This window comes from Habropoda laboriosa, unplaced genomic scaffold (assembly GCF_001263275.1).
Source record: "Habropoda laboriosa isolate 0110345459 unplaced genomic scaffold, ASM126327v1 scaffold346, whole genome shotgun sequence".
In the NCBI taxonomy this organism is placed as follows: Eukaryota; Metazoa; Arthropoda; class Insecta; order Hymenoptera; family Apidae; genus Habropoda; species Habropoda laboriosa.
Window position 1 is genome coordinate 681130 of NW_017100529.1, and position 16844 is coordinate 697973.

Consider the following 16844-nt stretch of genomic DNA (forward strand, 5'->3'; position numbering starts at 1 on the left):
CAGCGAATCGTACAACATTAACAGAAGCAACCATAGAAAATTCCATCGGAAGTGAAGGAAACGAAATTTCAACGAAGAAGTCCAACTGAATTTCGATCAATTGCACCTGACATAATTCAAAAAGACACGGTACACATCTCGAGCAATTTCTTTTTCACATGATTCTCAGAAACTGACGATTCCCAACAGGTGGTAGCCCTTGAACATTTTATTCGATCATTTTCGCAACAAGCGATAAATCAGCTTTTTCAGTCTCGAGCTGCTAAAGACTTTTTAATAAAGCCTTGCAATCTCTACCTCCTCCACTGTTCATACAAAATTTCACATCACGGCCGATAAAAGCTCGAACACGCTGGAAGGAGGAAAATTTGCAATATTTTTTCAGAAGCAACAAGAAAGCATATGACGTTCGAATGCAAACAACCTGTTTGTCGAAGCAAAGTCACGAGACGTAGATACAGATCGGTTTTCCAGCTGGATCTTCCATCGAAGAGAGAGAAAAAAAAACGTCCGGGCATCCCCCGACGGAAATGACCAATCGTGACAACAATTCCATTGACCTTTGATCGCTGCAATCGCAGGACGCGCTGCAACTGTCCCTCGACTGATCCTCGCGAATCCTCCACCTGCGGAGAACAGTAATCTTTCCCACCTGTGGTGGGGCACAGGTAACAGTTGCCGATTGGCCAGCGGTCCACGTGCTGCCGAGTGACGATCGTCAGAGCGGCAGAGTCAAGTGGGGATGGCAATAAGTCTAATATACTTTTTGAACTCTGCCGATCCATGCTTTCATCACTTTTGCACAGAAGCGCACGCGACTCACACCACCGACACCGGGACAGAGAAAAAAGTGCTACTTGGTGGACCGAAACGTGCAACGATCCAGTGCACGATTTTCCCTTGGCCATTTTATGTAGCGTGTCAACGAGAAATCCACGGAAAGTCGGTGTCGTTACTCTGTGAAGAAACATTCATCGCGGCGTTGTTGTTTCAAGTTCTGAAAGAAGCCGTCCACCACGTGCCTTACCGTGTTTCACCTATCAGAGAAAAAGAATAGTCGTTTGATGAGAATTAGAGAAACTACTACACGTTCATGGATGTCGAGGGACTGATTCATTCGAGAATTCTTCCGTAAACAACAGTTGTACCGCGAGTTCTTTGTACAAAGACTGAAAGAACGATTGCGATTTATTTTTCTGCAACGTGTATTAGAAGTGAATTTTTCTCGGGTGGTACGAGATCCATTGTGAGTTTCGTTCTGGATCGTTACTTGGTTTGGGCGAGACGCTTTAACGGGCAGAATTCCAGGCAATTATGAAGGACTTCATGATGATATGGAACCGATTTACCTGTCGACGATACTCGGGCGTCAGCGTGAATCGGAATCAAAGCGACTCGAGCGAGACGGATGAGATGTCGATAAGCCGACAGACGAACAACCTGAGGAGAAAGTCTTCGATCGTCGTGAATCGATTGTTTAATGCCACTCTACCGGTACACCAGAATGACAGGCCCAAGTGGCAGAGAAGTAAGTAATTTCCTACCAGATAATAGAATTCGAGAAACGTGCGGTGAATTCGATAGTGGTCTCGCTCTTTGTCTCCTTTCCATGTGACTATCCTTTGTAGATACTTTTATTCCTACGGTATAGTGACACTTTGATACGAAATTAATTGGCTACACGTGCTATTTAATTTTTGCACGCTCAACCGAAGATCGTTTCATTTAAAAATGAAATGTTCACACTTAATTCAAAGTATCCTTCGTTTCAACGTAAAAAATTCGACAGCGTTTCGTTCTTTGTCTCGTTTCAACGCGATGATCTTTTGCAGACACTTTTATCCGTACAGTTGTGTCACATTTTTGCGTCAATTTTCATTTTAGAACGCTAAATACGCGATTGTAAGAACCAGTTAACGTTATATCATCGTAGCGACGCGTAACAAAGTCGTTAACAATTTAATTCCATAAATGAAGACGTTTTATGCGCATTCATTTCCAAAAGAGAACTGGTTTAACAATCGAGTCGAAGATCTGATTCGAGGACGATCGATCTCGCGTGTACAATTCGGTTATTCCCTGAATTCTCGTGAAAAAAGTGACGCGGAGGATATGCAAATTTTGCTGGGAAATATTTCAAATGAATATCGATGAATTAACACACTTGCGATATATTGTGCAAGATTACGATTTTCTACGGAAATCGGTTTGCGGATAGAATTCGAGAACTAAATTCTCTCGTCCACGCGTGAAACGTCTTCGTGGTCGAATCTGCAACAGGATGATCGTCAATTGCTTCCTAATGCGTATCTGCAAATCGGTTCGACAATCCTCTATCAATGCTCCAGTTACCACGAGAAATTATCGAATTACCGCATCTCGATAGGGTTACACGTGAGATTCATGAGATGGCACCTGTGGCTGACTACACGTGTCTCTATTTCACTTCATTCATCCTGTGTTTGCGCCTCGTTCAAATTCGCGTCGTCTTTTCTCTATTCTAATTTTCACGTCGAGACGTTCCGCCTTAGAAGACTCCGAGTACAATTGAAAAAATGAAGAAAAAGTAGAGATTGAAATAAATGTGAAAAATAGAGACTCCGAGCACAACTGGAAAAATGAATGAATCTCGGTAAAATTTCAGGAAAAATGTAGAAAATAATCTGAGAAATTGATAGATTTTCAAAATTACAATTGACACTAGCATGAAACTAAATATCTATTCTTAGGTCGTAGAAATTGAACGAAGAATGTTAGCAAGTTTGACGACCTCGTACGAATTTTTTAAGAATCGTCTAATCACATCGCCGATTTATAGACGATCATAAAAAATGAGGAATCGTTTATGACTGTGGATGATTTAATCAAACAGCTTATCGATAAATTAACTTTCGACGTCGGTATCACTTTTCGAAGTATTTTTCTGTCAAATGTCACTCGAGGTTTCTGTGTGTTGCCAGTGAAGTCCTGAACGTTGGATGCGCTACAAGAGCTTATAAAAAAATGATAACCTGTTTCGTTTATCTTTACCTCGTTTAAACAGTTAACATTCGTTGAAAAAATCGAAAGGAAAATACCGCAGTTAAATGGGAAAGAAAACGAATAAAAATAAGAAAATAACGACGTTACAACGTACCACCTGTTATTAAAGTTACGAAATATTTCTGTAACGTGAAAACGAAGAACGCATTAAACCAGCTTCGCGAAATTTTTCGACGGTTCGACGGTTGAAATAAAAATTCAAGGAAAGAAACAAAGTTTCCATAACAAGTCGCGTTGAATTGTTAATCGATCCCGTAACACATGCATCTATCTCAATTCGACGCGTTTCCATTATCGTTGATTTGGATCTTGCATGTTTAAAATCTGCAATTCTCCCCGATGACTCGTCTCGTTTTTTTCTTCTTCAATTTGTCTACGATAATCGTTCCATACGATGGACAAAGCAATTAGAATACCTTCCTAGCGAGAACAAAGAAAGAAAAAAAAGAAAAGAGAGTGCTCGTCTCCATATGAAGATCGCAATGAAGCAATAAAAAAACGACACGCGTACTTTATGCTAATAACGATTATCCTTCCTGGACACACGCGTCGGAGAATCGTATGGTACGTCATAAAATCCTCGAATATGAAAAGCTTCCTTCTTCGTTCAATGCCGTAAACTCGTGTTTTAACAATGCTAATTGATCGTACGCTCGTTACGAGACTCTTAAATAAATGCACGCTACGAGTACAATGCCTCTTTTTTGCGCAGACGAAATCGCTCCGACGCAGAATCGCTTCGTGCATTATAAAATTGTCAATGAGTCGTACGACCGAGTCAGTCCCTCGTAGATTATTATACAGAAAATGAACAAACTGAATACCATTCATAAAATAATCAAAAGAAATCGCTAATATCTGAAACGCTAAATTTCGTAGCAGAGAGAAAGTCAGGGCAAGTGAAATAACCGCAATTCGCGAATTTAATTGCCGTTCGTGAAATAATCAAGTTACATTAATTCCGTGAAAAAATAAATTGGGAATATCTGAACCACTAAATTTCGTAGCAGAGAAAAAAAAAAATTAGAGCAGGTGAAGTAATGAATCGATAGATACTATTAATTAAAGAAGATACGAGCCGATAGGCAAAATTTCTAAAATTCACTATTATTCACGCTATCATAGTTAAATCGTTCGTTTATCGTCATTTTGTAACAGACAGCAAATAAACGAAGATAACAAACAAAAGAAGGAAATTCAAATTTTTCACAATAAATTTCAATAAAGTCGCGATGGCTCAACGTTTCAAACGAAATTTCAAGAAAATTCGAAAACACTGGCTGTTCCTGTTGCAAGTGACAAATTGTCCCGAGTGCATTGAACAACGAAGAAATATATGTTTAGCCGATCGAATAGACAAGAACACCGAATGGATACACATTTCGAATTCAAAACGTTAACCTGTCATTCGTAATAGCCACATCTGCGATCTATGGCTCGAAACACTGCAAGAATCTATTAACATATACATATATATATACATTTTTACGACAGTACTTCAGATGACTCATACATTCGAAATCAGACGGTGTAACTGTTATTTAATGCAACTAGCATGACCAAACAATCTTGTTAATTTTCGATAGTGTATTGACATTCTATCCGCAATCATTCCGAATATGAAATATTCTGAAACCGTCGAATTGATCGGGTTATCAGATATTTAAGGTCGCCGATTCTAACGCTCAATTAGAGCTCAATTAGATCGTTATCTCAAACTTTCGAACGGGGTCGTGTATTTGGTGAAATGCACCGACACATTATCAACGTTACAACACACACACACGTCGATAACAGTTCACCCTTAGACCTTTGATTAAATAATCTGCAACGTTGTTGAATGGTACGTTTTTCCAATGAAAACTGTTACTAGGGTTAGATCTACTTGCTCAGCATTTCTTCGAGCTTGATAATTGAAATTCTCGATTATACAAGCTGTTGCATAATACTTCAAGGAAGTTACCGCTATCTTCATCAACAAATCATTTCCAATTAACAGGATTTCTCAATTCTACTCTACCCGATTTCTCCAATTGATTTCCTTCTTCATTCTTTCCGTACAATTCGAACGAACGATAGAAAATGGAATTTCTATCTTCTAAGGATTCAATTTTCTTCCTTGAGAAGAAAAAACGAAAGAAACGGCAAGGAGAACAATACCAAATACCAACAAAGTTAACAAAAAGTAGAAAAGTACAATGGATCGGAGATCCTTATCAGACAATCGGAATTGACCATCTACGATGTATATACCTTGTGCTACATACGGCATTCTAGTTTACGGCCAAGGACGGAAAAAGGATCGTGTGCAATGCTGTGCATACCCCAACGTTCCTTCTTTTTTTCACTACTTTGCAATGGCATTGAAATCATTTACCAAACCGACGAGATACCGCAAACGAGAACCGGTTCGTCAAAACTGACTAAGAAAAATGGTGTCAGATACGTCCAGATCTCTCTTGGGTTAATGGGAATGAATATAATTGATTGCGTGTGGAAAATCAAGTCGTTTCATTTCATAGTCGATTAATCATTTTTAATATTTACACCATTGAAAATAAGTGCCGATCAAATTTGGAGAAAAAGGTATCGCTACACGTAACGGTGATACAATGAATCATTTTTTGAAATCTAGAACAAGACGGAAGGTTACTTTCCTGTTGCTTTAATTCCAGCTTCGCCGAACCTGTTTGTGTATTTGTTGCATCGCGCAATTGCGATCCGCCACTTCTTTGACGCGGTTCGGCGGGACAAGAGATACAAAAAGGAGCGGATATCGATATGATTGGTGTACGGGAAATCATGCGTACAGATTGAGAAACGAAAGCAAAGTGGGGAAAGGAAAAAATGTCGATGCCGAAGAATGGCATATTTTATCCTCCCAGTCCGATTTTCTTCGTAACCTTCTTGCAATAATAATCAGAGATAAATGTTCCATCGTAACACTCCTGGATATTTTTCTATTCGCACATGTATTAACCCTTTCGCTACCAATAGAACGCATGTGTCGTTTAAATGCTCGAACAAAAATAGACATCAATTTAGTATCAATTTCAGACGCGACGATCGACAGATAAAAGAAAAAAAAAACATTCAGTCGCGAAAGGGTTAATCATCGAACGGAGTGTAACCTACGTAAGTGTAAACGCTTGATGGAATGCTGAAACTAAAGGAGGAGATGTACATGTCGGAAGTAAGAAACGAAGGATAAATTACAGTGTCTGAAATTCGAATTTAAAAGTCAAATCTGGACACGTGTTTATCGGTGAGATCGTTAAATCGATAATGAAGAGGAAAGAACACGCGATGAAATTCGCTAAATTCCACGATACTTCTTTACATCCCTATTTTTCGAATATTGTGTTTCATTTATATATACACGCTATTCTCATCTCTAACTCATCCGCTAATTAATTATTTTACACCGAGATGAAATCGGTCGTTCGAATCCCCTTAATTGGTCCTCGTGAAAGTAAGTCGGTTCACCTTACAGATTTCGTTCTCTCAAAATCATCAAACGCAATTCAATCGCCTGTGTGTTTCGTTACCGCGCTACTTATGCAACATGTGGGACCCACTTGAAAATGCCAAAGTGAAACTTCGTAATTTGATCTTTCGTAGCTGACATTTGGTGCACCCGTTGGAATGCTAAGTCCAATACAATCGAGGGAGACTTTGATTTCTTCTCAACCAGAGGTAGATTCTCTACTTTACGAAATCGAACGGGGGGGATTTGTCTTGCCGAACCTTCCATCTAAGGTTAGACGCAGTGAAAGAACGAGTGAGAACGATGAATGGGCGGGAGAGCATCGAATAAAAAACTGGGAAATTTTCCAATTCACGGTTATGAAGTGACAAGAAGAGGAAAGGGAATAAATTCTTGATAAACCGTGATTATGCGGACGCTTGAAAACTATAAAACGGCACTGTTACGCGTGCAAATAAACGCCTCGAGCTTATTTCGCGCTCGTTACCGCTTTTACGGTTGTTCCTACTCCACCGGAAGCGGTATCTATAATTTTCCGTTTTAAAGGATATTGCCGATCCTGCCTGCGGTATTAAAATTCTCCGTATCGGCCGGCAAACGATCGAGATATCAAGATCACGCTGTAAACTTCACTGCTCGGAAGAAATCGCGCACGCTAAAATTTGAAGAAGTACATAAATAATACATACACTCCTATTCGTACGTATTAAGATTAAAAAATAATTACTCTGCCACATTGCACCGCACAGTGTCGCGAATAAAAAATTCGCAAGTTTCGTTGCATCGCTTCGAACATCTTCCAATTCGTATATTTGCCATCGGAAAAAAGTGTCAGAAGTTGAACTGTAATACTTGAACCGAGTAAATTTTGTGTTTCGTAATCACTTTTCTTTTCGGCTCTCCCCGATAATTTACGACACGTGAAATGTAATTCAAATCGTGTAATACTTTTTGCACGAACGCGTAATCCACGTCCCGATGCTTATGAATAGCAGTGTAAATATGTATAAAGAAAATTGAACAAGCCGTTGATGATCTCGCGAGTCGCGTGGCGCTTGCATAAATAAAAGATCCACGAAGTAAGATGTAAACGAGAACGACGATAAAAGTGTACATCTAAAATGTCTGGCTATTAGTGACTGTCGGAATTAGAATTGACGTTCTGAGTGTCACGAGACCACGTGGTGTGTGCAACGCGCAAAAATTGCATACGTGTACGCATACGTCCGTCGAATTTACTTATGTACAACTTTTAATTCAGAAAACTGGCAAGTGGGCGAAACACGGTTCGATTTCTGGTGATCGATAGGATACCACGCGTCGGCAGTCATGAACAAGAGTCATTAACCCCCGGAGAACTTGACGATAAATTGCGTGCAGTTGCACGTGCGATGCAACCGATGTTGCAATGTATCTCCTTAATGAACATCAGTTATCTATGCGTCGTGTGCGAACAATAAGAGGAATAACAAACACACCTTTGCTGTGTTCGTTGATAAATAGCGAAGAACAGTGGTATCTTAATTATACTAATATTTATCTCAGGAATTAAGAAAGAATAATTGAAATATATACTATATATTGTCTCACAAATTCTAAATTTTTGGAGAACAGTGGTATCTTTATTAATTGTACCAATACTTCTCCCAGAAATTAAAAGAAATAATTAAAATACACACTATGCTTTGTCTCGCAAATTCTAAATTTTCAATTATCTCGTATCTAGTTTCTCAGTCAATTTTCCAAGGATGATTCGAGCAAATACAATGCTATACGCTACGTTTGCGCAATTATTGCCTTCTCAAATGTTTCGAGGAATATTTATACCAACATCGAGAGAATAATACGCGAGATTTATTAATAACAAGGAAACCTGAAATTGATAATCCACGGAATAATTGCGAAAGTCGAATAAATGTCAACGTAGTTCCTCAAATGTTTAAAACTTTCCTCTTCCGCGTATATGTAGATCCCAAGTGTTTCGTCAACGGGGCATCCACAAAAGAGTCGCGATTCTCTGGATATAAAATATAACGACACGGGGGCAAATATGCACTTTCTATTGAATGGCGCATTTGCAGTCGCGTCCCGATTACCGCCGGAAAATTATTACCACATCGTGATGCACTGCCAGCGATCTTGCAATAGTCGAGAGCAAAACGACTCGACGAAATCTATGGTAGACTATTTGCTAATCTTCGAACCCTGTCTGGAACTTTAGCATTCATACATCGAACTTACGTTGCTTCGAAATGTCAAAACTAACATACCACTCGTCAAAGAGTGCTACTTATGAGTGACTTAATTATCAATGGTCCAAGATGATTCTAAAAAAAAACAGTCGCTTCTCCTTTTATCACTTTCGAGAATTATCATAAAAATGCTGGTAATCGACAGCTTTTATTTCTGTCTCATAATTACCGCATAATTCTGACATATCGAACATTCCTCGTTGAATTTTCCTTTTTACTAAAAATTTTTTCCTTCCTCAACATTCATACATCGAACTTCGTTGCTTCGCAATGTCAGAATCGACTTTCTTTCGTCAATAAATATGAGACGAAATCATCGAATAATTCTAAAAAAACAATCGCTTCGCCTTTCAGCACCTTCGAGAATTATCATAAAAATGCTCGTAACCGGCAGTTTTTATTTCTCGCTCGTGATTACCGCATAATTCTGACATATCGAGCACTTCTTGCAGAAAATTTTTTCCCAAGTTTAGCAAACTCGCATATCATCACCGAGATTTCAGTGTTTTTACCTCGATTCTGTGTTATTTAATAATTACGAGATGTATTATCTAATACGACACTGTTCTACGTACGATGATATAATAACACAGGTGATTGGCTACTCGGTATCTACGGATAAATCGATTAGTAGTAAACCTCGTGTATGTAAATAAATATGTACTATTCTCTATTCGAAGCAACAAGTGGAAACTCCTGTATCAAGATCGTATTTCGATAATGGTCAAGCCGACATTGATCGGCAAATTCGTCCTTCGAGGGAACGCGCGGGAATCGAAGCTTCGCTGTTGTATTTCCGCGACAGATTTGTATTCCAGGAGATCTGCGACGAGATTACTTAACGGTTACCAAAGCAATTGGTCACACGTTCATCGTTTCTTGATGAATCGCTGTGGGTGTACGGCACGCGTACAACTACGAGGGTCAGAATTACTCAGCTCGATGATTCAATTCAATTCACCTTGCACTTGGCTTCAAACAACTTTGTGACACATTTGAACACGGTCAAGAAGTTAAATCATTGATTTTCAACCGGTGTTTAATCCTCGACAGGTATGTCGGCTGCCCGACCCTTCGATTTCTTAGCATGTAGTTCTATCGTACATATTTTTCGCCTTCGCTCTTTCAATCTAAGAACTTGCTTTTACCTTTTATTGCCTTGTTTTCGACTTAGAATCTTCGCCCCTTTTTTAACTTGTACATTTTTGCATTCACATGGTCACCAGAGCCGAAGCGCGTCTTAACGTTATTGTCTGCTACGGTCATTGTTCAAGGCACTCGGAATTCCCGCGTGCGTCGCTCAAGGGTACGCTTGGTACCTGAGAGTGACCTATGGTCTGGAGGGTGGCATTTTCGTGTAGTTTTCCCACCTATGATTTTTGCCAACCACCCTTCCCCACCACTATCGAAAAATGTATTCAACCTATCCGAGGGCCTCACCCCTGCGATGCGTCCGCGCACGGAGGTGTCGTGGGACCTTTCGCGGAAGGGAACGACAGAAGTCATCTGACCACGCCAAGAGTCGCTCCTTTTAGAAGTTTAGACCATTAGTAATAGTTGTTTTGTCCTCCTAATCACGGAGGTGGTCCTTCGAAGACGGACCTATTAGATTTAGTCGGCACACCACGTGTTAAATTCGACAAGGCTCGAAAGTTGGTTGCAACTACCACGAGCACATCATAACAACCGGTGTGCCATAGATCCACAGGTGTATCCAAAATTTGTAATACAAATTACGAAAATTTGAAAAAGTATTCTAAGAAAGATATCATTTTTTTTTTTTTGTAAATCTGTCGAAAATGTATACTTTGTCAGATCAGCGAAAAAATGTAATACTAGATGTAGAAATGAATTCTTTCAAACTGGATTCGTGTAACTGATTCGAATCCACCGAGTTTCTGTCGCGATGGAATTCGCAAGCTGCCAGAAAAATAGCAAATATAGATAATAATGGAAATTATTCCGATGATTGATCTGTTTTCATACTTTTTAAATAGAACTTCAATTGCATCTAACAGTACTTTTCACTGTAGGTACCGTAGAATTTTAGTAATTAGTTTACGAGCCTGGGAGATAAAAAGAGTTAAAAATCGCTGATTCAAACGATCGAATACGATTTTACGCACACACGTCGAAAAGATTGAAAATTGTTTCACAACTGTAAGAGATACACCGCACAAGTTGCACCGTTCGATCACTGTCTGATCATGTTTGTCGTTCTCCACTGTAATTCACGTTCCGCCAGTAGGCAGACGCATCTGTAACGGTGGTTTTCCGAGACAAAAGGAGAAAAACTGGAAGCAACGTAGGTAGGATAAAGAAAGGGAAATTATGCAGAATCCAGGACGGAAGTGTCCTTCATACCTAATCTCAAAGTCGATCCAAGGCTTTTCGTAATTCTTCTCCTACGCGTCGATAAATAACTGGCGTGCAAACCTTTATGATACGCAACAGCAAACAGCGGTAGCGCGTGACGTCGCGATAAATTTATTCCGCCAAGGATTCCATCAACATCGCGACAACACGTAAATGCCTGGCGAATGAGTAAATTTACTAGAAACAGCGTTAATTACCGAGTACATCGATGAGCTGTTTCAATCTCTGCCTTTTTTCCTTTCAAACTGCAAATCACGAGTCGAACGTGTATCTTAAAATTCGACATCTCGAAGTTCGCGAAGCTTGCCGGAATTTTTTCCACGAGATGACAGAGAGTGAAACGAAAATTACACTTGTCGAATGTTGAAATTATCTGCTTTTCTCTGTGATAATTGGACGATTTCGAGGACTCGTCAGAAACGTTGAAAAGTTGGACGAGATTACCGAGGAAAGAGATGTGCCCGAGTACATCAGGTGTGAGATATTACCATCTAAACGACATCAGCATGACACCGTACAAGGAAACACTTGGTTCAAGCATTGAATCAACGTCGATCAAATGTCGATACATTCTCGATCGAATCGATCGACAATTTCGCAAGAAGATCATGCATGTGCACGACGAGTGTCTCGTTAAAATTAGCACAAAACCGGTGTAATTTTTTCCTCGAGACCGGATGCGCGGTTTCTTCAAATTCTCAGATTCGAAAATACGTAAACGAGTGCGTAAGCGAGGAATGTTTAGGTTAGAAGCCGATTTATATACAATCGGAATTCCCAGGTATGTTTCATGCAAATGTAACGTTCGACCGAAAATCTCGGTCCACGGGCCAAATAAAACGCGGGAGATTGACGTCTCTGGAAAATTCGCATAGGCACAGTGATTCGAGGAATCTTTTCAAGGATCGCGAGCCTTGTAATTTCTCGTAAAAAAAAAGAAAAACGGAGTAAACAGATCATTGGAGGGTTACGCAACGTGATCTGGGCAAAAAGTTCACGTTGTCTGTAAATGGTTATCAGTAGGGTAGGAAAAAAGTGTTACACTTGATCGACGGTTATTTCCACTTTCAATGGTACTCGGTATAAATAAAGTGTGAAAAAGTTCGCAATGCTGCGTAACGCGACGCACAGTGGAATACGTGTATGAAGAAATTGGCCGAAATTGTTTTGCTAGTTTTAGAGAGAAGCGCAGTTAGAAATGATTTTCAAAATTCAGAAATAAACCGTTTTATATACTTGACTTATCTTACTGCGAGATTTTTGTACGGAAACTCAATGTGAACGTCACGCATGTATGTAAGTAGGGAAAATAAGAATTTACCACCAATTTGTGGTAAAACTTTGTCGTTACTAAATTTCGAGAATGATTTTGCTCGCAGAATATTAAAAACAATGGCAATTATATTTTAATAATAACCGGAAAAAACAAATAGACAAAAATCCTTCTTTTGTCCAAAGTCTGGCGTCACAAAAATGGCCACTATGATTCGACTAACATAATAAGAAACAAACACTTCTTTGGTTCTCGATTAATTTAAAAAATTTGATTCTTCCCCAGCTTTTTAGAAACAATACTCCACTGTGCGTCGGTTAACCAAGAAACCTCTTCTTCGTGGTTACACGTCATAACGCGTCGCATGAGTCACTCGACAAAAATTCATCTTAACTCGAATTTTCTTCGTCATTCTTTCCTTCTAATATTGTAGTCGGTGAAAATTTCCCGCGTTAAAAATAAACGTACATCACTGTGCGATGAGAATAGTACAGCGTAATTTTACGCAATAGAATCCCTCAATGGTTCCTTCTGCGTTTCATATTCTGTCGAACATTAAACTGATCACCCTAATTTCATCGCTAAGAAAGAACGCCACAAAAATCCCTTTCTCATTCTTCTGTCTCTTAAAAAACCGTGCAGGTATTGTTATGCTGATGACTTTGGGCTCGCTCAGCCTCATCACTGGCTCCATCCTTTTCGTGTTCCAACCGTACGATCTACTTTTCAAACTAAAGGTGGTATTCAGCCCCGGCGGCGAGATCTTCGAGTTGTGGCGGAAACCGGACGTCGAGCTTTATCTGAAGGTCTACCTCTTCAACGTGACCAATCACGAAGAATACCTTTCCGGCAAGGAGAGCAAGTTGAGGTTTCAAGAAGTGGGCCCGTACGTTTACAGGTGAATAAGAAATAACGTCTGGCGACACTATAATCGGAGAATGCATAACTTATAGCGGAATTATTTAGATACTGCTGCATGTTAATTCGTTTAATCCTTGACATTCTAGTCGATATTGCCTGGTTGAGGTTTATTCCTTCTACGAATAGCGAGTCTGTGATGTAACCGCTTGATTAGATGTAATTTGAATTGTTTCATATTTTTCGAACACGTATGAAAATGGCAATGTTTAATCGAATACACTTTCAGTTCCAACGGTATTGTTATTTATACGGTTGTTTTTGGTAATAGTTAAGTTTCCAAAGGACCAGACGAAAATAGCAGGGTAAATATGTAAATTTCAGGGAATCGTTGGAACACGGCTCTATTGAATTCAACGACAATGGTACTGTCTCGGCACTTCCACATCATCCATTGACATACGTGCCGCAAAGGAGCAACGGAGCGGAAGAAGATGAATTGATACTACCGAATATTGCTTTATTGGTAAGTCGAAGCGCTATATTTCGAGAGAAATATATGGTATAATAAGATATGTTAAAAGATGAAAACCTTTTACGTTACTCCTGTAAGACAGATTGCAGTCTTGATAAATATGTATGTGCGTTAAATCATAGCGAGGACAATCCCCTGAGTGAATGACCTCGGTGATTTTATTAAAAGATACATGCTACGCGACAAAATTAAAGTGGGTCTCAGACTGTGCCAGGTCCGTTCAATGTTTCTCAAATTATAAATTTCATCTTGAGTTTTTATATTTTTACGTGCAAAAGTTTGTCAAGTATCCGATTTCTAAAGTTTCGAACATTCAAATATTGCAAATTTACGAAGTTCGAATCTTTGAAATTTTCTAATTTCCTAATTTTTAAGTTTGAAAATTTTTAGATATTGAAATTTGTAAGTTTGAAAATGTTTCAACGTTAAAATTTTCAATGTTTCAAATTAAAAAATTCTTAAATATCCAAGTGTTCTAATTTTACATTTTCCAAAATCAAAATTTTTAATTCATTCGCGTTTCCTATACGTCTATACGTAACCAACGATGGTACACGATCTGATAACCACTCTATAAGTGATAATAATGTTATAACTGCTGATTCTGTCTCCTTAATTTCAAAGGTTACCGTAAACTTATCGAGTGTTATTATTCCACTATCACGATTCGCGTATGACTTAACCAAAGCGTTTATTAAAAGACGCAATATCCGTGACCTAGCCTCTTTCAAATGACTATAATTAATCGTGATGTTAGTCTCGACATCTTTAAATTTCAAGGTTGCAAGTTCACTCAATTGCACGACGCTTAATTACTGATGTGTTTATTCAAGTAGCGTCTCCGTGATATACATTTTGCATAAAACAAACTGACCGCTGGCAGAGCATGAATTTGCAACTCCTGCATACCGTCAGAGTGTCTTCCTTTAATCTAACGACCTCGTTGCTACGGTTCAATACATCACCAAACAAATGACTCGTTCTCATCTCTGATAATCCAATTACACTCTAGTAACGATATTCAAACAGGAATTAATGAGAGTTCTCTGTGATCTTACGCAAGGGCGTGTAAAATGATTAAACGCTCCGAGGGTAATTTATTTAATTAGCGATAATGAACTTCGCGAAATCACTAATTGGAAATATGAAAGAATCGAAACACCAAAGACATTTATCAGAATCTTTTTTCCAAAAAATCATCCAACAGCGTATTCAGAAGAATTCGAATAATAAACGAACGCCTATACTGATATCTCGTTTCCGAGCGTTGAACGAGCGCCAACACGGGGTCAACGATTTATTGGAACTTATTTATTCAACGAACTTCCGTTTTCTCCTCGTTCAAAAGAAACTACATGTTTCACGATAATTTAACCGTATGTAAATCACGAAGAAACGTCCCCCGAGCAAATTTCGTACCAAAGAAATAAATCGTGCATTTAACAATCTTAAATTCAAAACTAAATGAAATTCTCGCTGTTATTTTTTGTACAATAGTACGAATCCAACGGTGTGTAAAAACAATTGCTTACAAGAGAGTCGATTGCTACTATTCCAAGACAGAGTGGGTTGTTTTGAATAATTGATTCAGGCAAACAACACGGATCGAACGTTCGTCGCAGAAATGAAATTGTGTTACACATTAATCAGAGAGCTCAAGTTTCGCCTGTTGAGCCGGTTATGAGTCGCGAGGACAAAAACGGACGGAAACGTAGAATTACCATCCGATTCCGCATTGGAGAATTATGAAAATCACGCGTATAAATGACGAAGATCGAAGATCTTATGGTGTGACTGATGATAGATTGGAGCAGATTACGTTCACTCACATTTCCATTCTCATCGACATGATCCGAGTAAGGTTGCCTGTAGACGTTTTTAAATTCCGTCTTCGAACTAGAAATTAATATTCATGACTATCCTTAAGTGGGTTCTGCCGTTTATTTTCAAGCATCGCTCGATTATTGTCGGTTCCGATGAATCGTACCATTCCACACGCTAAACGATACGAAACTGTTGTTTCACCAGCGAGGAAAAACACCATGAAATTAGCATAGTTTAGAAGGAGTTTCGTAGTAGCAACTGTTATCACGTGCACGGTGCGATTATTCATTTTGTAATCGTTCGATCGTTGCTCAAAGCACAAATCGCTCACGTTTCTGCTACTTTTTACCGATCGTCGTTACTTGCAAGGAAACGTGCCGACTGCCTTTCACACTTGATGTAACTCTTCTAACCGGAGTGCACTGAACTGGGACCGCTGAAAATTTGGCAAATCTAGATCAGATGATTTTCTGTATCGTTCGAGATTGCAAAGGCTTATCTTGTCAATGTTAAATTTTCCATCTTCATGTACGTTCTTCTCAGAAACTGTGAGAGATACTGTTTACAAATTTCTTCTGCGTGTTCTTTGGTCCTTTTTATACATATTTTTAGGGTAGAATTTAAAAATATTGCTTGGAACCTAAAATATAATTTTTCAAGGAAAATACTTAGTTTTTATTTCATTTTTGAATAAGAAAATGTTACTATCGGTGAATGAAGTAAGGTACAGTAAAAAATTGCACAGAAATATCTGAGAAATAACTTTCGGGAAAATTACAACTTAAAAATTTCTGGGTAACGAATATTATCAAAAATGTTCTGTTCATCTGATTCTAATAAATTACACGTCATTTTAACCAGCAAATTACGAAGAATGACGCTTGTTTTATCAAACGCTGATATTTTATGTTGGAACACCTTTCTGACCGCCTTAAAAACACTGGAAAAACTGTCGACGCAGAAGTTGAACGATTTCACAGAATCAACCACACCTCGGCGATGGTTTAGCGCATAACTGAAATTTATGTGCTGAGTCTGAGTGCTGGTCAAGAACAACATCGTAAAATTTTACACCGGTGACAAGTTGTAACGACTAATGAAGTTGAAGATCGGAACGCGCGCTTAAAATCATCGCTGTAACTTTGCGAGAGAAAATTTCCTCGAAACGCGGAAAATTATCGGTCGGACGAACTATTC

The 16844-nt window shown here is 38.9% G+C and overlaps 1 protein-coding gene across 1 annotated transcript in view; it reads left to right on the plus strand.

The window, feature by feature from the left end:
- The first annotated feature begins 801 nt into the window (after nucleotides 1-801).
- LOC108576540 (scavenger receptor class B member 1-like) overlaps nucleotides 802-16844 on the plus strand; it is a 20503-nt gene continuing 4460 nt past the window's right edge. Inside the window, exons 1-3 of the mRNA XM_017939552.1 lie at nucleotides 802-1528; nucleotides 13073-13328; nucleotides 13673-13814. Of these exons, the coding sequence (XP_017795041.1) occupies nucleotides 1315-1528; nucleotides 13073-13328; nucleotides 13673-13814 (612 nt within the window). The 5' untranslated portion in view covers nucleotides 802-1314. The remainder of the gene's footprint in view (nucleotides 1529-13072; nucleotides 13329-13672; nucleotides 13815-16844) is intronic.